We start from the raw sequence: 23,094 nt of genomic DNA, 5'->3' as shown, positions 1-23,094 counted from the left end.
CTAGTGTGCAGCACCCAGGAGCACCTAGAGCCAAGTATTATCTAAGGAAGTGAGTCCCAGCCCATTTTGGGACTCAGCGCTGTTGTTGACAGATGGAGGCTTCATTTAGACAGAGGTGCCTCATTGCATGATTGGTAAAAGGTGGAGTGAAGGGACCTCAGAGAGGAGTAGGGAAATCATTCGGACCCCGATTTTAGTTGGATGCTTAACCCTTCTAGTCTGAGAGCTATTTATTTATTTATTTATTTATTTATTTATTTATTTTTATTTATTTTGAGATGGAGTCTTGCTCAAGTTGCCCAGGCTGGAGTGCGGTGGCGTGATCTCCGCTCACTGTAAGCTCTGCCTCCCGGGTTCACGCCATTCTCTTGCCTCAGTCTCCCAAGTAGCTGGGACTACAGGTGCCCACCACCATGCCCGGCTAATTTTTGGTATTTTTAGTAGAGTCGGGGTTTCACTGTGCTAGCCAGGATGGTCTTGATCTCTTGACCTCGTGATCTGCCTGCCTCGGCCTCCCAAAGTGCTGGGATTACAGGCGTGAGCCACCGCGCCCGGCCGAGCCTTTTAAAAGAAATCCATTTTTCACCTGTAGGCAAACCTTTGGATGTTCTATTCTAAGGAGGGAAGAGGAGGGGAGGGGTCACTTAAGGAGGGGCCAGGGCAAGAATGTTTTCCTTGGAATGGGCTGGAATCAGAAGGCTGCTGCTCTCATCCCCAGGGAAGGGCCCATGGGGCTGAGGGTGCAGGTGGAGGAGCGAACACTGGCCGCCCGTCTGTCCCGCGCCTGTCTGCCTGCTCACCTCCACGCAGGGGACGGGTCTGCAGGCCACATTCTTAGAATGCTCTTGGTTTTTTGTTTGTTTGTTTTTTAATTGAGACAAAGTCTCACTCTGTCGCCCAGGCTGGAGTGCAGTGGCGCATTCTTAGCTCACTGCAACCTCCGCCTCCTGGGGTCAAGCGATTCTTGTGCCTCAGCCTCCCGAGTAGTGAGGATTACAGGCGCCTGCTACCACGCCCGGCTAACTTGTAGTTTTAGTAGAGACAGGGTTTCACCATGTTGGCCAGGCTGGTTTCGAACTTCTGACCTCAGGTGATCCACTCGCCTCGGCCTCCCAAAGTGCTGGGATTACAGGTGGGAGCCACCGTGCCCGGCCTGCTCTCGGGTTTCTTTGTCTGGCTAGAAATGTTTCTTTTTAGATGAGGCTACAAAATGTGCCCCAGGCTGGAGGGCAATGGCACGATCTCAGCTCACTGCAACCTTCGCCTCCCAGGTTCAAACGATTCTCCTGCCTCAGCCTCTGAGTAGCTGGGATTACAGGCGCCCGCCACCTCGCCTGGCTAAGTTTTGTACTTTTAGCAGAGATAGGGTTGCATCATGTTGGCCAGGCTGGTCTCGAATCTCCTGACTAAGGTGATCCACCTGCTTCAGCCTCCCAATGTGCTGGGATTACAGGCATGAGCCACCACACCTGGCCAATCAGCAGCTTTCTATGGCAGCTCCCCTTTTGGCAAAGCACCATGATGAGAGAACCCAAGGCAATCCTTTTCCTAACCCAAAGTTTTGAGCATGGCTGGACAAGTGAACACCATTTTTAAAAAGCAACTTAAAAAAATGCATCCTTTTCTGAAAGAAAAGGGATTAATCTTTCCAATGAATCTTTGCTTTCAGTAAAGCATACTAAGGGCCATCATTGGACATTCTAAAATTGTTCCAAATGTGTGACCTTGGACAAGTCACCCGGCCTCAATTTCCTAATGTGTAAAATGAGAACCACGTTACCTGAGTTTTAGGACTGTGATGAAGTAAAGTTACAAATGGAAAGCAAGAAAAATCTCTGCACAAAGTAGTCCTGACAGCAGCTATTGATTGTTTAAAATGTTTGGGGTTTGTGTTGCTAAAGAAAATAACAAAGATGGCCAGGCGCAGTGGCTCACACCTGTAATCCCAGCACTTTTGGAGGCTGAGGCGGGTGGATCACCTGAGGTCGGGAGTTCAAGACCAGCCTGACCAACATGGAGAAACCCCGTCTCTACTGAAAATACAAAATTAGACGGGCATGGTGGCGCATGCCTGTAGTCCCAGCTACTCGGGAGGCTGAGGCAGGAGAATCGCTTGAACCTGGGAGGTGGAGGTTGTGGTGAGCCAAGATCGCGTCACTGCGCTCCGGCCTGGGTGACAGAGCGAGATCCCATGTCAAAAAAAAAAAAAAAAAAAAAAAGAAAGAAAGAAAAAGAAAAAAGAAAAGAACAAAGATGTGAAGACAAAGAATGCTTTTATATCCCATGCCCCCTCCCTTCATCTGCAAAACCAAGACAATAATACTTTTGTCATTGAGCTGTTGGAAGAAAATTTCCTGGCACATAGTATATAGGAAAGAAATACTGGTTTTCTTATTCTTCCATTCATACTCTCTTTCAGTAAATAAATACACACATATATATGTATATAACATATGTCCTTACTGATTTATAAGAACATGGACCACTTGTTTTTATATGCTTATATGTGGTTTATGTATGCATGAAAATATTATTTGCGTTGTAAAATATATACACACATAGTTGAATAGATAAATTAGCTATAAACTGAAGTTTTGATATTTTGTATGTGCTCACTTGGGATACATGTTGTAACATACAAGCTCTGTAATAGGGACCTTGCCAGCTTTCTCACGTGGTTCTGGGAGAATAGGTAGAACCTGCTCTCGAAAGAATTGCAGGACTTTCTTGGCTCCCAGCATGATGAAAACCCTGCCATGCTCAGGAGCGCGTGTCACTTTGTGTGTGAATGCGGGCTTAGTCTCTTTAGGCCGAGGCTCTAGTGCTGTCCTTTAGAACTTCAGAGGAATGCCTTAACTTTCGGTAAAATCAGGAAATGTCTTGTCACTACTAGAAAAGGCACCAGAAAGTAATGATAATACAGATTTATAACTCTGAAAATGAGGATGTCTGAGAATTTTACATTCTGCTAGTTTAAACTTTTTTTTTTTTTTTGAGATGGCATCTCACCCTGTTGCCCAGACTGGAATGCAATTTTGCAATCTCAGCTCACTGCAGTCTCCACCTCCTGGGCTCAAGTGATTCTCCTGCCTCAGCCTCCCGAATAGCTGAGATTACAGGTGTGCCACCACGCCCAGCTATGTTTTGTATTTTTAGTACAGATGGGGTTTCACCATGTTGGCCAGGGCGATGTCGAACTCCTGACCTCAAGTGATCTGCCTGCCTCGGCCTCCCAAAGGGCTGGGATTACAGGTGTGAGCCACCGTGTTCGGCTGTGCCAGTTTAAATTTCTTAACACTACTTTTCCTGGAAGAGATTCTTTGGAGATGGGCTTTTAATTCCAGACCAGGCACTAGCTGTGTGTCTTCAGACAGGTCCAACCTTTCCAAACCTTACTTTCTTAGTTTCTTCATATGGGATAAAAGTAGGGAGAGAAGTATCTAGAAGACAGGGTTGTTGGCAGGATGAAATTAGATAATTCTTTACAGGTGTCCTTCCTTTGCTGTCGGTCTGCAGTCTACCATGAGCTTCAGCTGTTCTTCTACTGAGCTTCCTTATAATGCCTGTCATTCCCTTCTTGCCGGCCTTTCATTTATTTTTAAAATGTAACCATCCTTTTTTCAAAAAATATAAATATGCACACAGTCTAAAAAGTTAAATTATAAGCTTTAAAATGAAAAATGAAAATGAAAAACCTATTTCTACCCCAATTCCTGCTTCCTAGAGACAACCATTTTTAAATCGACAACCCTGAGATTTTGCATTTCAGAAAATGTTTTGTTTTGAGATTTTGAGAAAATGTTTTGTTTTGAGATTTTCAGAAAATGTTTTGAGATTTTGCATTTCAGAAAATGGGTTCACTCTACTCTCGCTTTGATTATTATTTTGGTTGAGTATTCTAGGTAGGAAATAATTCTCCCTCAAAATTTTCCGGGCATTATTTCATTATTTCCTAGTGTCCAGTATTGCTTTTGAGAAACCCAAAGTCTTCCTGATTATTTTAAGCCCTTGAATGTGACCTGTTGTTTCTTCACCTCTTTATCTCCAGGGTTCTGAAATTTCATGGATGTGCCTCCATGTGTATCCTTTTCATTTGTTGTGCCGGGCTCTTGATGGGTCCTTTAAATCTGGAAATCTGTGGTTTTCAGCTCTGAAAAATATTCTTCGGGAATATCATTTTCTCCTTTTTCTTTTTTTATTCTTCTAGAACTCCTGGGCTTCATGGATTGATCTTCCAGTTGCCTTTTTTTCCCCCACGAACCCCCAAAGAGCTTATTTTCTAATAGAATAAAGATATTAAAAGGAAACATTAAAACCTTTTCTCTTTGTGGGTATTTGCTGTCTGATTAGTCCTTTCCTAGGTAATGTCTCAGTTGTCCCACTTTAAGACGAAAAAAAGAGAATGGTTAAATGTGTAAATAGGAGCCACATTAATGAAATGTTTCAGAGTAGCCTTCAGCATGGCCAAGAGTAGCTATTTTTCTCTCATTTTGGAAATAATATGGTAGGAAAATGACATTGAAAACTACTGAAAAAACTTTGGCTTCATACTGTAGTTGTCCTGTTATGCAATAACAAAATCATTTCAATTTTCTTCTCTTTTCCATTCTTTGTATCTTGATCTTCAACTTTGCCTTGTAGCCCTTCTACTAAAGTTTACATTTCTGTTATTGTTTAAACAGTTTTTAAGAATTCTGTCTCGTTTTCTCCACGTTTACGGTTCTTGTTTTGTGGATACATTCTCCCTCTGAAGATATGAACTGTGGCAGATGTGTTTCCTTTGTGGTTTTTGTTTGCTCTCTTTTGTCTCTTTGTTTCTTTTAGTGTCTTACATTTTATGTTTAAGGATTTTCTCAAAAGCCTTGTGATGCTGATGATCTTCGGATGTCTGCTTATTTTTAAGTCAGCATAGAAAGTTGCTGATTGGCTGGGTGTGGTGGCTCACGCCTGTAATCCCAGCACTTTGGGAGGCTGAGGCAGGTGGATCACCTGAGTCAGGAGATTCGAGACCAGCCTGGCCAACATGATGCAACCCCGTCTCTGCTAAAAGTACAAAAATTAGCCAGGCGAGGTGGCGGGCGCCTGTAATCCCAGCTACTCTGAGACTGAGGCAGGAGAATCGCTTGAACCTGGGAGGCGAAGGTTGCAGTGAGCTGAGATCGTGCTATTGCACTCCAGCCTGGGAAACAAGAGAGAAACTGTCTCAAAAATAAATAAATAAATAAATAAATAAATAAATAAATAAATAATAAAATAATAAAAGAAAGCTGCTGGTTGACTGCTGGACCTCACAGAAGGTGATTAGATATGGATCTGTTATACTGAGTACCCCCAATTTTCAATATCTGTCCGTCCTTAAGCATGACTGTACTTTAGGGGAGCCAATGGGAGAAAAGAAATGAGAGAAGGGACATTGCATCATTTGAGTCAATTTCCCTGTTTTCACCCCTGCATCTCATACCTGTGGCCAGCTATGTCCAAGAGTCAGATTCTCTTTGGTTTAATTTGTCCTGAGTAAACTCCCAGACTTCTGCAGAGAAGGGGATGGGGCAGCTCGGGAAGGGAGAGAGAGTCCTCCCATTCTTCAGCCCTACTTTTCACCTTGTTGCCTGGAATTCCTAAGCCTTCTCTGGGTTCTGTACATTTGAATTGGTTTGCTTCTCAGGATGCCTCACCAAATTCAGGACTGGGCTTTAGTTCTGACTCTTTCCAAGTCTAGCCCTACTTCTCCTCTGCTTTGAATATGCCAACTTTTGTTGGCATATCTTGTCTGCTGTGATTTTCTCTCCTGTCTCTTTGTCTTCGGGTGCTTATACCTGCACATTCCTTCATTGTCCTTTTAGTGAGGTTTTGAAGGGACTAGAGACAATGCATGTTCTCCATCTGTCCCATTTCACCAGAAGCCTCCTCTCCTTTCTTTGTCCCTGCCTTTAATAGTTGCTTATCTTCCTTGAAGCTTCTGCCCTGCACTTATTCTAGTTGAACTTCAACTCAACCTAAAAATTCTCATTCTACCCGAGTCCTCTAAAGGACACGGACTTACCAGTACCATGGGAGAAGAATAGCTCAGGTCAATGTCCCAGCCATCTAGAGCATGTTGAGATAGCTCACCGTTGCCACTTCAAACTGACCTGGGTCAGTTGGCTTCATCTGGTCAAGCCCGTGGGTGCTTCTGGGATCAGAAGGGCCAGTGGAAGTTAGGTCCTGGTGCTGGGATTCGAACTGACATAGAGCTGTATTTGAGGTTGATTTGGTGAAACACACCCACATCTGATCACCTCCCATGAAGCCCACCAGGCAACCAGTTGCATCTCCATGTACAGAATTTCCAAGCAACTTTTTGTGCCTCACTCTTATCAAAGGTCCTATTGAAAGAGTATCCGCCCGGCCTCCTGCCTGCATGTCTTCCCTCCAGTTTTATCCCAATCATTTCTGTCTGATTGACAGGCATTTTCTTTACTATCATCAGTCTCTAGCTCTGCGGCTCCAGGGAGTGACTGTCACCTATACAATGTCTGATTTTCACCCTTGGGTTTGTTTTTGTTATTCTATCACTATGTCATCTTGTAAACCATTTACTCTTAGGCAAATGAACTTCTTTCTTTTTCTAGAGTATGTCTGTTCCCTTGGAGTTTTCATGCCTTTGCACTCTCCTGTCCTTTCCGCAAATGCTGTTCTTAGTTTTTTTCCAAAAATATCCTATTCAACCCTCCTGGCCTGCTTCCGGTACCAGCCCCATTGACAACACAAGTTCTCACTGATTTCTCTCCACTTTTAAGTTGTAGTACTTATGGACAATAGTGCTTTTTTTTGGTCACTTGTCATTTATAATCTGAAGTTCTTTTCCTGTGAATGCCCAGATTTAACTAGAAATTAATGATCATGCACTGAATATACTGTGTCTCTCTTACTCTCCATAACGAACAATCAATTTTTCTAAGTGCCCATTTTACAGATGAGAACACCAAGGCCTGGTGATTAAATCACTTTGCGCCGGGTTGCACCTGCTCTTTACAGACCAGTACAGCCAGGCTTTTCTGCATTAAGGTGAAGGCTGTGGTTTGGCCATCATCACTGCCCTGATGGGCACTGCTTCAGATTCTGTAGTTGAAGGGCATCACACACCAGCCTTAAGAGAAACTGGTCCAGGCCTTGGAATGCAGGCGGTGGATGTGATGTGTTAGGGCATGGAAGAAATCCCACAGGCAGTTTGCAGACTTCAATAACTGCAGCAGGGGTCTAGCAAAGAGACCATGGACAGAGAGCCAGTGGTCAGGGCTGGGCCAGGGAAAGAAGGACCATCCCAAGGAAGCCTTTTGTAGGTGTTGTCTCCATGTGGCGTTTGGGAGGATTGAAGCTTTAGTGTTTGACCCTGAACTAGGCTCTTCTCTTTCTGGGTCTTTAGTTCTCCACTGGTCAAATGCAAGATTCCAGTGGGTCAAAGAGCTCCGGATGTGCCTCCATGACAGGCCTGGTCTGGCCCGAACCTTCCCCACCCGGCAGGTGTGGCTTTGCAGTCAGGGCCTGTCTGTAAGATAGGGCCCTGCCATGGTATCTAGAGAGTCCCCACACTGTTTGGTTGTGGCCACAATGGAATAACAAAAAGAACCACAAATTTTAATACTGTTGCAATGCCTCCTCATTCTTCTTTAGTGGTATGTACTTACTGTTCTGATGTCAAATGCATCATTAGATAGGGAGTGGTACTCATTTTTCCTTTCACTATTTATTTACAGACATTAAAACTTTGATGTTTGTTTAGGGCTATAAAATAAAGTTTTAATTTTGTGAGTGTGAAAACTTTACTGGGCGGGCGTGGTGTCTCATGCCTGTGGTCCCAGTACTTTGGGAGCTCTCTTGAGCCCAGGAGTTCGAGACCAGCCTGGGCAACATGGCAAAACCCCGTCTCTACAAAGAATGCGAAGATTAGCTGGGCGTGGTGGCATGTTCCTGTAGTGCCAGCCACTTGGGGAGGCTGAGGTGGGAGGATAAGAGGTTGCAGAACCGAGATCATGCCACTGCACTCACTCCAGCCTGGGCAACAAAGTGAGATCCTGTCTCAAAAAACAAACAAACAAAAACCCTACTTTTCTATGCCATGTTGTTTTTTGCTTCTCTCTTTCTCCATCTTTCTCTTCCCCATTCTATTTCTTTTCTTTCTTTTTTTTTCAGCAAGCGTTTCTGCAGGCTATGTATCTCTAGATTCAAATGTATCATTTATAAAATGGGCTTCATCATACCTCTTCCGTGGGCTACCATGTGTGTGAAGTAGGGAGCGTGCCCAGTGTCTCGCACACAGTGCCTGGACAATGGATATTACTTTGCCTTCTTTGTTTTTATTGCCCCGTCTACATCAGGCCTACATGTCCCTCCGCTGCTGGGGTCTCCTGGGTGCCAGTCAGCTGTGAGGTCAGCTGAACAGGACCTTGGGCAGGGAGGGTCTGGATGCCCCGATGTGTTCGTTCCGTCAGGGGACACGGTTCTGCAGGGGCTGCATATAAAATGAGTCCGACTTAAAACTTCTTCCTGTGTGCCTTAAGCTCTGTAGACAAAGATGCTATGGAAATAGAGGGCATTTGGGATGTTATTAGCTGGCGGCAGCTTTAAACATACCACCCTGAGTTGAGAATAATGCAGGTGTCCCCAAATGTGGCTGGCAACCCCTCAGTCACATATTAAAGTCTGCAACAGATCAAGAAAAAAGGCAGACGAGAGGACCCTGCAGCCTCTTCCGCTCTCTTGTTAGGTTACTCCGGCTGCTTTCAGGAGCACTTTCTTTTTGTTGGGGCTAATTCCTGAAGCAATCCTCCCACAGCTCATTTCCCCAGGCTATAAGCAGAGGCTGACCAAGGGGCCCTGCGGTCAGAACTTATTGCCACAAGCAGGAAGTGGTTAATGCCTTCCATTTACTTTTAGTTGGAAGAGGAAAGGCTGAATCTTCCTTACAATAGGGGCAGGAAATCAACGTGACTATACCAGTTATTATACCTTCCGGAGGGAAAGCAGAGCTCTTTCAGGGCACCAAGGATGACATCTTGAAGCTACTCTGCCACCAACAGAACAAGGACGAGGGGAATTTATTACACATGGCTTGAGTGAGAGTGAATGGGAGATCTCTGCTGGCTGGTGAAGCCAGTCACAACACGGGCGTGTGTGCAGTCATTGTAGATGAAGGCAGGAAACTGCCATTCTGTGGTCATTTCAGTGCAGGCATCTGGTGCCATTTTGTAAGTCAAATGCTACTTTAAAGATGAACAGGATAGTAGACAGGAGACATACAAGAATATAGAACAGTTTGAATAATCTGATCCATTTCCTTTCATCCCTTGTCGAGTTTACGAATGTCTTTTCTCATATCTGGAAAACTCCAGCAGGTATATGGCAACAAGAAACCCTTAATAAGTTTCAAAAGTAGAGTTTCTAAAGACCACAGTCTTTTTTTTTTTTTTTTTTTTTTGAGACGGAGTCTCGCTCTGTCGCCCAGGCTGGAGTGCAGTGGCGCAATCTCGGCTCACTGCAAGCTCCGCCTCCCGGGTTCACGCCATTCTCCTGCCTCAGCCTCCCGAGTAGCTGGGACTACAGGCGCCCGCCCCTGCGCCCGGCTAATTTTTTCTATTTTTAGTAGAGACGAGGTTTCACCATGGTCTCGATCTCCTGACCTTGTGATCCTCCCACCTCGGCCTCCCAAAGTGCTGGGATTACAGGCGTGAGCCACCACGCCCGGCCAAGACCACAGTCTTGATTATAATCTATTAAACACTGGAAGTAAATAATATGAAGCTGAACTCACCCCCCCCGTCGCCATCTTGACTGTTTAAAAATTAAACACACACTCCTGTATAATTAATGGATCAAAGAGGGAATCAGAGGGAAATGATAAACTGTTTAGAAAGAAAAGAAAAGGAGAACACTTCACACTAAACCTTGTACCATAGCAAAGGAGGTGCCCAGAGGATAACATGTAGCCTTAAATGTCTTCGTTGTTAATGAAGATGAAAAACAAAGATGACAATAAAGTAACTATTTTGAAAAGTTTGAAAAAAGTACAAGTTAAACCAAAAGGAAGTAGAACGGAAATATAACAAATAGCTAAATATAATGAAATAGAAAGTAAATGGAAAACGTTAAGGACATATACACATTTAAATGCCTGTTCTTGGGAAGGACTGAAAATAGAAATTTAACCATATGTATAATCAGGGAGAAATGTCGGAACAAATATCAGCATTTTCACTCAAGGGAAGCAACCATTAAAATTATTCTAAAACCATTTGCAAGAGGGTTGAGCAAAATGCTTATATCAAGGAAAAGAAAAAACCAATAAAAATGTGTATTATAGTATGATTATAATTATGTGAATACAATCTCCCGTCCCTTCCCACCTGCAAGTTGTGCAAAGATTTAAGTCTAAAACAATACATCAAAATACATGAGTGGGAATGAAGTATTGATTCATGCTAAACAGATGAATCTTGGAGACGTTGTGCTAACGTTAGATAGAAGCCAGTCACAAAAGACCTCGTACTGAATGATTGCATTTATACAAAGTGTCCAGAATGAGCAAATCTATAGAGACAGAAAATAAATTAATCATTGCCTCCAGCTGGAGAGGTTGGAGGGTTTCAGAATGATGGGTCTGGGGTTTCCTTTTGGGGTGATGAAAGCGTTCTAAAATTGATCTTATGATAGTTGCAAAACACTGTGAATATACGAAAAACCATTGAGTTGTCTACTTCAAGTGGTAAGGTATGTGAATTATATCTCAAGCTGCTGCAGAAAAAAAATCACAGTGATTCTCTGTGATTTTTGGGGGGATAGAAAATAAATCTCTTGGGGGATAGAAATGTCAGTGATTTTCCTCGTTTTCCCACTCCTCTGTGATTTCCAGGTTTTCCAGATTTAATTCTGTATTACTTGAATAATGGAAACATTTAGTAGATTAAAAAACATTTTAAAGGAATGAGAATAATCAGCCTTTTACCAGCAAAGACAATGATGGGAGACCTGCTAGCCTATCTTTCGGGAAGGTGGGGGGAGGCCGGCTCCTCTAATCCTCAAATCTGGGAATGGTTGTGGTGGATTGCTCAGTTGCCGTCACTTACAAGAGTGTCGGAGGGCCCATTCGTCTGCAGGTCATGGAAAATGAAACATCATTCATCTGGGAACTCTCAGGGGCAGGACCACATCTCTGGGAAAAGTGGGAGTCCTGTGAAATCTGGGGATGGCAAAGAGGCACCTCTAGTGAAATATTCTAAGAGGTGTCAGGCTCTGCTGAGTGCTAAATTAGAGAAAGCTGTTACTTATATAACTTCCTGTAATTGCCCGGCAGTAGCTGCAGCTGAGGACAGCCACCCTCTCTCGGTCTCTGCTGAGCGGAGGCTACATGGCCCTTCCTCCTTGCAGTTGTTTCACCTTCTACCTTGCGTGGAGTCAGACTTTTGCACCGAATCTGAGATGCCATTTTAAACAGAAGACTCCATTCTCTTGAAGATGGGAAATTCTTACGCTGGACAGCTGAAGACGACACGCTTTGAAGAGGTCTTGCACAATTCCATCGAGGCATCCCTGCGGTCCAACAACCTGGTGCCCAGGCCCATCTTTTCCCAGCTGTACCTGGAAGCTGAGCAGCAGCTTGCCGCTCTAGAAGGTAGGAGATGCACATTGCTTTTATTTGTGTATTTCTTTTATTGTGCACAGTTAGTGTTAGCACCAGAACTTGAAACTGTTTTCTTTATGTAGAAGACGTTGAATCTAGCAGAAAAGAATTATTAGAAAAAGAAAATTGTGTACAAGTTCTTACTTTGGCTAAAATGTAAATAAGTTTCAGCCATAAAGTTGCAAGAAATAAAATTTTCATTGAATCAGTAGGAGAAAGGAAGAGGACAACTTGTTCTCAATCGGTTGTTACTTACGCTCTTATTAGAAGGTTTGACATTTTCACTTGGAAAAGCAAGAAATTTTGACCTTCAGCAATATATTCCTTCTCTTTGTCCTGTGATTTGTGGCTATTATCTTTGCAAAGTAATAGTAGGTACGAGAACTCTTAGAAACTTTTAAAAACCAAAAGCAAACCCTTATAAATTTAATATATGCCAGGAATAAAGAACTAAATTCTCTTCAGGCATGGGGATGACTTTTTAGAGTTTATTTAATTATGCAGAGAACGAAATGATTGTTTTATAAGCCATGTGTTTTCGTGTCAGAAGTAACCCCTCAGCGATCCATAGTATGAGATCGCTCTGTTATGGAAGTTCTTTTTGTAAGTTGATGTCTTTGAAGTTACCCGCAGACTTCTCTTAGCTATTGAAGTGAAAAGGGGGCTATGCTTTAAAACAAAAATTAATTAACTAGAATTAAAGAAGAAAGCACTCAGTGAGCCAGGTCTTGTGCTGGGGTGGTCTTGCTGTGCGTACGTGTGTATGTGGAAGGGGATGGTTGGGTTGGAGAGAATTGCACCTAGAGAAAAACGAGGTGTGGAGGTCTTGTCTTCAAGGGGCCCCACACTGAGCTTGTGTGAGATCTGATAGTTCCTTATTCTAGCAGGGAGGCATTTTTGTGTCATTGTTTAAAACGTCCGTTACTAAATTCACCTTGCAAATGGCCCCTCTAAACCCCTGGAAGAACTGGATCTGGGTCTGAGAGAAACTAGACTGTGGTCAAAACCATGCATTAGGAAAACCAAGAATTCTCTGGCATTCACATCAAAAGCACCGATGCTTTCTGGCATGGGAGACGTGACTGATTTTATGGGGAGCTGAGGAATGGCTGGAGAGTATTTTATGGACTGTTTTTGGCCAGTTGAAAGACTTTGGTGGAATATGAATTACCTAGTCATCCTCTACCTCTATAGTATTGAAGAGCTTTGTGGCTAATGATGTGTTAGTAATAGTGATACTGATGGTAATGTTTATTTGAATGATACCTTAAAATCCACAAAGTGCTTTCACCTCACAAGCCGAAGTAATTGAATTCTGTGATTTGGGAGGATGGAAAGGTGGCTTGCTGGAAGCTTTGAGTGACTGAGCAGCAGTTGCACACGCAGCTTTGGCCAAGCTCTGAGCTAAAAAGGGGACAGACAAGGGGTTGAGTAGACTCAGGGCTGCCCACAGTGGGAGAGAGGAATAGAAAGCCCTTTGAGGATTCCAAATCAGCTTTCCCTCCTGTTGAAAGATCTTGATAGTTGCTTTCTGCCCACCTTTAACTGGGAGGCTGTGTCTGACATTCCGACAGCTCAGGGTGCCCTTATCTGCTGTTGGACATGTGGCACTGTGCAGGGACAGCACTGAGGCTTAAGCCTTCATTCCTCCGGTGCTGTGGTTGAAGGTTCCCTGCCAGCTGTCAGTCGGCTTGTCCAGCTCCACGTTGCTGTGAAAACTGGACCAAGCCCTGTGATTTTCCCATTTGTCCAACACACAGAAGAGAGAAGTCCTCCGAGAGTTTGGTTTTCTAGTGCGGGAAAACAAGGGGGCTGAGGGGGCTGGTGGGAAGGGACAGATTCCTTTTGCTTTGCTAAATGTCACCCTAAACCCAGCACTCAGCTAGAGCCCCTGCTTCCTGCATAGTCAAACCTGGCGCAGACAGGCTTATCCAGGCCACATCTCCTTGTGTCTGTTTGTCAGGGTTTCTTATCTCATTGCTGGCCTTCCTCAGGCAATGACATTAAAGATGGTTTTTATGACCGGGGTGCTGGTATGCTGAACACCCCTTGATCTGTTAACATTTTATGTATTTGTGAGGGGGATTTAGCAGGAGTCTTATTACTTTGCTCTTTGAATTTGGGCTCTTAACCTACCACCTCCTATAGGGGAAAAACCCTTTATACATTCTTGACTTTTTTTTAAAGGAGAGAGATCAACAAAACAGACACTGTCCAGCATTTTGGGATAGGTATTTATTCATTAAACAGGACATAGGTAAAATCCTGTAGTGCCACCCACTTAGAATGCCATAGCGTTTGTGCTCATGGAAAGAAAACACAATTGCATGTCAACACTGAAAGCAGTAGCCTTGTACGGAATGGAGGGAAGTGGTGCTCCAGGGCCCCTGGGTTCCTGTGTTTTGTTATTAGGATTCTAAGCTCCCAATCCAGTTGGTTTTGTCTAATGCCATTTTAGAGCTCTCGTCCTGCCAGGAGACCTGGGTAAACACGTCTGGTTTCATCTGCTCCCGGGCAGGAATGTCCCCTCGAGCTTGTTGCTAGTGGATCTTCCCATCACAGCCCCTGCAATATCTGACGTAGACCTTTGACCTTTAATCCTGCTTTCTTACTGACTGGATTTTGAGCTCTTTCTTTGACCTTTTGAGGCTTACGACCCTCTTCTTTCATGCCTTCTGAGAGTCTGAATTCCTGTTCTTAGCAGCTTAGCAGAATCACGTGCAGGCATTCCCGGGTGTGCCCTTTGCTGCAACGGTGCGGGCCTTGGGGGCTGCTGGTTTTAGTTTTCCTGGGATTGTGTCTCCCTTATTTCACTGATAGCTGGTGTGTGGCATCCCCTCTGAGCCTCTATGGTGCTGGCTTAGAGACCAGAGTCGATTTTGCAGACAGAGTCTTCTGTGTCCCCAACACGGAGACCTGTTCTGCATTGCTGGAGCCTGGGGTCTGGGCATGACTCTTTACACCTTCTGCTAAAACCACGCCTGCTATTTTTAATGCCAGGAAGAAAGCATCCGAAGCAGGCTCAAGAGTGTATCTCCTTCCCCACCCCACCTCTGGGTAATCTCCACACAGCCTTCCTACCACCTCTGTGTCCTCTAAGCCCAGGAAGACTGAGACATCAGGAATTATCGAGTCACTTCCTGCTGTGACCTTCCCAAAGTCATGGTTCCCACCTGCTGGAAACGTTCAGCTTCTTCTGTCTCTTGTCCCACAAGCCCGTTTGAAATGGTAGCCATTGTGAGGCTGTGTTTCCAGTACGCTCTACTGTTTAAACCACATCTGGAACATCCCGTGCAGCTCTGAGGGCCGTGTTTTTCCACGTAGACCATCACAACTCCAGGTGACCTTAAGGTTTGTCTGGATTAACCACCTCATTTTAAAGAGGCAGGATCAGATGCACAGAGAGGTTAAGTAACTTTCCTGCGTCCACATAGGCAGTGGCCCAGGCTAGTACAGAAACCTGAGTTCCCTGATTTCCAGTCCAGTCTCTTTCTGTTACACATGATTTCATCATTAACCCAGGTTGCTTAGCCCTCTGGATGGATGGATGGTGTTAGAGCCAAGTTAAGTGAGGGTTTGAGACATGACAGCAAATAAACCAATACTGGAGGAGAAGACAAAGAAATAAGAAGCGGGCCAGGTGCCACCACCTATAATCCCAGCATTTTGGGAGGCCGAGGCAGGTGGATCACCTGAGGTCAGGAGTTCGAGCCCAGCCTGACCAACATGGTGAAACCCATCGCTACTAAAAATACAAAAATTCTTTGGGCGTAGTGGTAGGTGCCTGTAATTCCAGCTACTTGGGAGGCTGAGGCAGGAGAATTGCTTGAACCCAGGAGGCGGAGATTACAGTGAGCTGAGATCGCACCATTTCACTCCAGCATGGGCGATAAGAACAAAAGTCCGTCTCAAAAAAAAAAAAGAAAGAAGAAGTGAAGAGTGCCTGTATCCTAGCCCAGTGTGTTAAGGATGTTCATAATGACCCTGTTCCCTGAAGAACTCTGTATGCTATTTATTAAATGATATTTAAAGATAGAGAAGTTGAGAAAGATTTTTACTCCGAATGTCTAACTTACAAGAAGTTGGTAGGACTAAACTTCAACAGCCTGAGATCCTGCCTTCTCCAGTAGTACTTAGTGAATAAGGTACGAATCTGTGTACCCAGAGCCACTGGGCTGCCCAACACAGTCATACTTAGCTTCCTTGTGGGGTGCCTGGAATACAGGGAAGAGCGAGGGCAGAGGCCCTGCCTGCTGGAGCTGAGGGTTCATTTCCCTGTAGTGACAGAGCGCAGGCTCGGGGAGTGGCGGGATTTCCATGGCCACCTCTAGGCTGTCCTGACCTGTTCAACAGTGACCATTCCTTCTGAAATATTATTTCCCTTAAAAAAAGCTTCCTACATCACTTCTCAGCCTTTTGGCTAAGATCAAGTGTAGTATCTGTTCTTATCAGTTTAAAAAAAGCTTCCTACATCCCTACCGTGCCTGACCCTGTTCTAGAATGGCTATTTGTATGTGTGTGTGTGTTTGTGTATCTAGTAATGTTTACATGCATTCTTCCCTTGGGGATATATATATATTTTTTTTTTAAGATGGAGTTTTTGGTCTTGTTGCCCAGTCTGGAGTGTAGTGGCGTCATCTCGGCTCACTGCAACCTCCGCCTCCCAGGTACAAGTGATTCTCCTGCCTCAGCCTCCTGAGTAGCTGGGATTACAGGCACGCACCACCACGCCCAACTAATTTTTTGTATTTTCAGTAGAGACAGGGTTTCATCATGTTGGCCAGGCTAGTTTCGAACTCCCGATCTCAGGTGATGCATCTGCCTCGGCCTCCCAAAGTGCTGGGATTACAGGCTTGAGCCACCGCGCCTGGCCTACAGCACCCGGTATTCCCAGGCAGTCTCTCATCCAAGTACTAACCAGGCCCGACCCTGCTTATCTTCTGAGATCAGACAAGCTCAGGTGCGTTCAGGGTGGTATGGCCATAGACAATGTGCAGTTTGACAGCTCTCTTGTATTGTGTGAAGCTGTTCATACTACCTATATTTTGTCTCCCAAATGAAGCAGTGCGGGTTAGGGGCGAGAGCATCAGCGTTGGCATCACACATGACTGGATATACGCAGGCCAGGCTGCTTAGCACATAGTGGAGTAGCCGTGGGCCAGTTGCTGGATCTCTCTGAGCCTCCGTTTCCTTTTTTGTAAAATGGTCTTCCTATGACACTATGGTACCCTCTACACAAATATCTTTGGAATGCTACTATGTCCAGGCATTGCGCTCAGTCCTTGTCAGCCAGTTCTTCACATATTAAACGTCTAGTGTATGTGCAGCTGTGGCAGATGGAAGAGAAGTGAACTTGAATTTGGAGTCGTGAGGTCCAGGTCTGTGTGCAGTGTGACCTTGGGCGAGTCATCCAACCGGAGCAAGCCTCAGCTTTTTCCTCTAGTAAAGAAGGTTGATAAAACCTGACTGACAGAGTGTTTGTAAGGACAAGTTAATTCCGAACTAGCTAGACTTGCTGAGTGCTTGTTAAGGATGGGTAGAACCCATTCTGGATTAGTCCTGTAGGTCCTGGGCTTGTTAAGCCTGAGAATCCAGGCAGAGGAAAGGCCCCGGGGGAAGCTCTGAGGCCGGACAGCAGCTGCCTTGCTCATCACTCTTCTTCCCCCATCTAGGTGGTAGCCGAGTGGACAATGAGGAAGAGGAAGAAGAGGGAGAAGGAGGGCTGGAAACAAACAGCCCCCCAAACCCTTTCCAGCTGCACCCTCCGCCTGAAGGATGCTGCACCACAGATGGTGAGCCTCTGCCAGCCCCTGGCCAGGCAGTGCCTGCTATGCTGCCTGGAGGCAGTGGCCAGGCCGGTAACTGAGCCTGTGACTGTGTGCTGTAGGGGTCCTCCTTGGTCTTCCTCTTTGCTTTCCCTGAGGTGTGAGCTGTGCCTGTGGGCCCCCAGCAGGTGCTGGCCCGGCCTGCCCTCCTGAAGCGGGAGCTCCAGAGACACCATGCTGGGATGCTAAGGCAGGCCTCTGTGCTGCTCTTTGGACAGCCTCAACTTGACCAGTGGTTTGGGAGCCAGACATTCATTTTTCTGTGTTGGTTGCTTGGAACCTAGAGTACATTCTCCCTACTCAGGCCTGTTTGCCCAGCATATTGAACTCAGAAGTGATTAGGAGGAATAATCAATCTTTCTCTTTCTCTCTCTCTCTCTCTCTCTTTTCTTTTCTTTCATCTTTGACAGAATCTTACTCTGTTGCCCAGGCTGGAATGCAGTGGTGCAATCTCAGATCACTGCAACCTCCACCTGCTGGCTTCAAGCAATTCTCCTGCTTCAGCCTCCCAAGTAGCTGGGATTATAGGCACATGCCACCACGCCTGGCTAATTTTTGTATTTTTAGTAGAGATGGGGTTTCACCATGTTGACCAGGCTAGTCTCAAACTCCTGACCTCAGGTGATCCAACTGCCTCAGCCTCCCAAAGTGCTGGGGTTACAGGCATGAGCCACCGTGCTTGGCTGGAATAATCTTTCATACCCATCAGTATGTCAGTGTTGAACAGGCGGATACACATAATCTCAGGGACCCTGTTCAGTCAGTAATGGTACAGTTTCACTGTTGAGGAACAGAGGCCTGGAGATGCTGGGCGGGTGGCACCTTAGCCCTGTGCTAAGAGCTTGTGCTGTGCACTCAGAGAGGCGTGGGGCAGACCCCTGACTCTGACACCCATGCACCACACAACCTCTTTGCTAATGAGTTCATCTGTCCTGACACCATGCCAGTCAAACGGGGAGGCCAGTTAGCGGTGAGAACATCACTTTGGGCATCAGACACAACTGAAACATGCAGGCCGTGCTGCTTAGCAGATAGTTGAGTAGCTGCGTTCCAATCACTGCATCTCTCTGAGCCTCCGCTTCCTTATTTGTAAAAGGGTTTACATAGGACACTGTGGTACCCCATACAAATATTTTTGGAATGCCTACAATGTCCAGGCATTGTGCTCAGTCCTTAGTTATTTAAGATAACTAACTGGTTATTATTAAATTAAGTAGTAATTGAAGTAATTATTGAACTCTTTGCTCTGGATATATGGAGATAAAGGGGATGAGAGATCCCTGTTTGATGGGAGCTATACAGGGAAGTGGACACTTTGCACGCAGTTGGGAGCAAGCAGGGGTGCATGGAGCAGAGGAGGGGCTCTAACGCAGGTAGAGAGTTTTGGGAAGGCTTTCTGGAGGAGGTGGCCCTTTGGGTTTTGGAGGATTAGTACGAGTCAGCCAGGAGACTGTGGAGGGCTTGGAGGAAGCTGGGAAGTTCCAGACAGAGGGAGCAGCATTTGCAAAGGCTTAGTCAGGTGAAATTACAGCTCATTTGGGGGAACTGCTAACAGATTTTTTACATAGGGGCCTGAGGTGTGGCAGAGCCAGGCTTGGAAGAGTGATGAGACTTGGTGTGAAGGCCCCGTGTGTTCTGCCTTGGGGTCTGGACTTGACCCTGAGCATGATGACTGGGAGGGGAGGGACTCGGCCCTTGCTGGGCTGCTCTTCCAGGCAAGGGGAAGGCAATATAGTGGCTCTTAGTGAGGTAGGTCTTCTAGTGTCTAAGTATTTAAAAGGCCACTGAATTAAATGGTAAGAGGTAAACCCTTCAGCCAGGCATGGTGGCGCAAGTAGTCAAGTCCCAGCTACAGGGAGGCTGAGGCAGGAGGATTGCTTGAGCCCAGACTTCGAGGCCAGCCTGGGCAACATAGCAAGACCCTATCTCTTAAAAAAAAAAAACAAAACATTAAGAGGTTAAACTCTCCAATGGTTATTATATTTTCACATAATTTCCAAATAAATACAGTAAACACTGTGACTACTCATGGCCTACATCCCTCCAGCTCTTCAGAAGTCATGGACCACACCAGGCTGGGAGGGACCTAGGTCAGAGAGTTAGGGGACCTCTGGGAATTGATGTTGACCTCAGAGAATTGACCTCCCTTCCCCAAGCCAATGCAAGGAACTGCCCTGTATTAGTCCATTTTCACACTGCGGATAAAGACATACCCAATATTGGGCAATTTTCAAAAGAAAGTGGTTTCTTAGACCTACCGTTCCACGTGGCTGGGGAGGCCTCACAATCATGGTGGAAGGTGAAAGGCACATCACATGGCAGCAGACAAGACAAGAGAGCTTGTGTGGGGAAACTCTTCACTATCACGAGAAAAGCGTGGGAAAGGCCCACCCCCATGATTCGATTACCTCCCACCGGATCCCTCCCACAATATGTGGGAATTGTGGGAGTTACAGTTTAAGATGAGATGGGGGTGGGGGCACAGCCAGACTATATCATGCTCCAAACCTAGGAGTCAGCTTGGCCTCCCTTCCTGGTCCACCTCTCTGTAGCTTGCAGCAAATCACCCAACCTCTCTGAGCCTCAGTTTCCCTATCTTCAAAATGGGAACAGCCACACTTTGCTGCAGGTGATGAGATGAGAGCTTTGCAGAGCCTGCCTCTCCAGTGCCTGGCATGTGGTGGTCCTGGCCCCACGCCTGCCAGCGTCTCCCCCACAGGTGTTGCTTTCTTCTGCCCCCGCCCAGCAGCACATGGGAAACCACGGAGCAAATGCTCAGTGAGTGGGGAAGCCCTGCACGCAGGAGCAAAGTCTTCATGATGTCCTGTAGCGCCCTGCTGGGAAGGCCTTGGCTCATCGGGGCTCCCAGAGAGGTCTCAGTCGGGAGTTAAAGCTACAGGGAGCACAGGAGATGGAGCTAGGTGTGCCCTTACCTGGGACAAGACCCTGGAAAAGGCTTATCCAAATTAATCTCAGCTGGCTCTCTCTTTTACCTTTTCCCCCAAATATTTGTAGAGATGTATTATTTGAATAGGAAATTTACAAACTCTAAAACGCAAAAGGTTCCGAAGGGCATGGAATGAGAATCTCTGTGCTCTCGGCCTGCTCTGTGTCTGTGTCCTGGCCACGAGTCCTCCCCACCGCCCCCTAGAGGAAACCAGCGCTATCAGATTCTCAGCCTTCGTTTTTCATGATGGCCTCTTTCTCAGCCCCAAAAAATGCAGCATGTAAGAAACATCAGAGGACCCTCAGTTTCTTAAGGATTTATCTTGTATGTGTTTCCATTTGCCATCATGTGTTTAAAATTTCTTCCTGTTGAGCTTCATTTGCACATTAATGTGCATTACATGGTGGCACCAATAGACAAATAATGTGTGACCTGTGTCGTGGATAACTATGATTTTATATATGTGTGTGTATATATATGTGTGTGTGTGTGTGTGTGTGTGTGTGTGTGTGTGTGTGTGTATAGAGAGAGAGAGAGATGGAGTCTCACTTTGTTGCTTAGGCTGGAGTGCAGGGGCACAATCTTGGCTCACTGCAACCTCCGCTTCCCCGGGTTCAAATGATTCTCCTGCCTCAGCCTCACGAGTAGCTGGGATTGCAGGTGTGTGCCACCACGCCTGGCTAATTTTTGTATTTTTAGTAGATGGGGTTTCACCACATTGGCCAGGCTGGTCTTGAACTCCTGACCTCAAGTGATCCTCCTGCCTTGGCTTCCCAAAGTGCTGGGATTACCGGTGTGAGCTACCATGTCCGGCCAACTAAGATTATAGTTTTCTCTCTCAGGATTAATTTTGAGGTCAAGCACACCCAGAGATAAGGGTTTCTCCTGAGCAGACCCAGAACGTTTCCTCCCTTTGCCCCTGTGACCCCGCTTCTGGGAAGCCCTGGGCAGTGTGTGAGCCCTGTCCACCCCTCCTAGGGTTCTGCCAGGCCGGGAAGGACCTGCGCCTCGTCTCCATTTCCAACGAGCCCATTGACGTCCCTGTGGGCTTTCTCCTCGTGGGGGCCAAGTCCCCCAGCCTACCGGACCATCTCCTGGTGTGCGCCGTTGACAAGAGGTTCTTGCCAGATGACAATGGCCACAATGCTCTTCTTGGTAAGTTCTGCTTTGTCCTCCTCTGTGGCTCTTTCTGCACTGGGGTAGAGCAAGGTCAAGGGAGGTCACAGCGGGGGGTGGTGGCAACAGAGGGACCATCTTTGGGACCCCAGGTGCAGCATGCAGCCCTGTTTATGTTTTTTGGTAGAAGAGTTCTTTGTGGAATGGAATGCAAATGAGATGCATTTACAGTATGACTGCATCCCTGCAGAAAGCTCACCATTTAGCATTCATTTTTCATACATTTATTCTTCAGACCTCCCTAAGTGCCCGCTTGTGTCAGGAATGGGTGACAAACCCTGTCCTAGACAGTCTCGGAAATAGCCTACAGAGGCAGAGGAGAATGAGGCTGAGTGTGTTGCTGCCTCCAGAATGTTCTGTCCTGAAGGACTGCCAGGCACCCTGTATCTGTTTTCCCCTTTGGTTTATCACTCATCTCTCAAGACATGGTCTGTTTGCTTGTTTGCTTGTTTGTTTGTTTATTTATTTTGAGATGGAATCTCTCTCTGTTGCCCAGGCTGGATTGCACTGGCACTATCTCAGTTCACTGCAACCCCCACCTCCTGGGTTCAAGCGATTCTCATGCCTCAGCCATCCAAATAGCTGGGATTAGAGGAGCACGCCACCACACCTGGCTAATTTTTGTATTTTTAGTAGAGATGGGGTTTCATCATGTTGTCCAGGCTGGTCTCGAACTCCTGGTCTCAAGTGATCTGCCCACCTTGGCCTCCCAAAGTGCTGGGATTACAAGCATGAGCCACCACGCCCAGCCAAGAGGTGGTCTTTATTATCCCAGTTTTATAGGTGGGCTTGTATCTGTTAACTTGCCCAAGGTCGCATGAGTAAAGGGGACAGAGCCAGGATTCAAACTCAAGTCCTCCTGGCTCCAGATTCTACCTGGTACCATCCCACAGTCAAGGTCAACATGGGGTCAAGATGGGGGAGCCGCCGCTTTCCCTTCCAGCCCTGGACACCACTAGCCTTTGATCTTTCCAACAACCGTTGGCCCACTAAGGCTCTGAGTGCAGAGCTGGGGCCAGGCCTTGCCAAGCCTGGCTGCCTTTGCTCATATGATGTAATTGAGTTCTTACTGTGTGCCAGGCCATCCCTCAGCAGGCTCCCCCATTGTGGAGTAAAATCTAGGGACACCAAGGTGTGGACTGAGAGCCCAGGGATCTGGGTTCCTGTCCTGCATCTGCCCACAGGTCCCTGTGTAGCCCCCTGGGCTTCTGTGTCCTCATCCATGAAGCAGGGAGGTGACTTCCACATGTGCCCTGGCCCTTTGGCTGTTCTCATCCTGTGACTGTGGCTCCAGCCCCCTCCATCTGGCCTGCCTCTTTGGAGGCAATCTGGGCGGGAGGCAGGATTGGTAATGATCCACTTCAGATGTAGCCTCAGGAACAGTCTTCATGCAGAGCAAGTTTGATTGTGAGAATTTATGGGAAAAACTTCTAGATTGAAAACCCCCACAATTTCTTACATATTTTCCATGGGTATAGACATTGAAGCCT

The 23,094-nt window shown here is 46.3% G+C and overlaps 1 protein-coding gene and 2 pseudogenes across 1 annotated transcript in view; 2 read left to right on the top strand and 1 right to left on the bottom strand.

The window, feature by feature from the left end:
* Positions 1-23,094, top strand: part of GREB1 (growth regulating estrogen receptor binding 1) — a 100,881-nt gene that overhangs the window by 4,336 nt on the left and 73,451 nt on the right. Inside the window, exons 2-4 of the mRNA XM_015111724.3 lie at positions 11,404-11,647; positions 17,329-17,448; positions 21,407-21,583. Of these exons, the coding sequence (XP_014967210.3) occupies positions 11,491-11,647; positions 17,329-17,448; positions 21,407-21,583 (454 nt within the window). The 5' untranslated portion in view covers positions 11,404-11,490. The remainder of the gene's footprint in view (positions 1-11,403; positions 11,648-17,328; positions 17,449-21,406; positions 21,584-23,094) is intronic.
* On the top strand, positions 16,057-16,231 carry LOC114672061 (U2 spliceosomal RNA; annotated as a pseudogene).
* Positions 16,526-16,644, bottom strand: LOC114671967 (5S ribosomal RNA; annotated as a pseudogene).

Source organism: Macaca mulatta, chromosome 13 (assembly GCF_049350105.2).
Source record: "Macaca mulatta isolate MMU2019108-1 chromosome 13, T2T-MMU8v2.0, whole genome shotgun sequence".
NCBI classification, from domain to species: domain Eukaryota; kingdom Metazoa; phylum Chordata; class Mammalia; order Primates; family Cercopithecidae; genus Macaca; species Macaca mulatta.
This window is presented reverse-complemented; position numbering and strand designations above follow the sequence as displayed.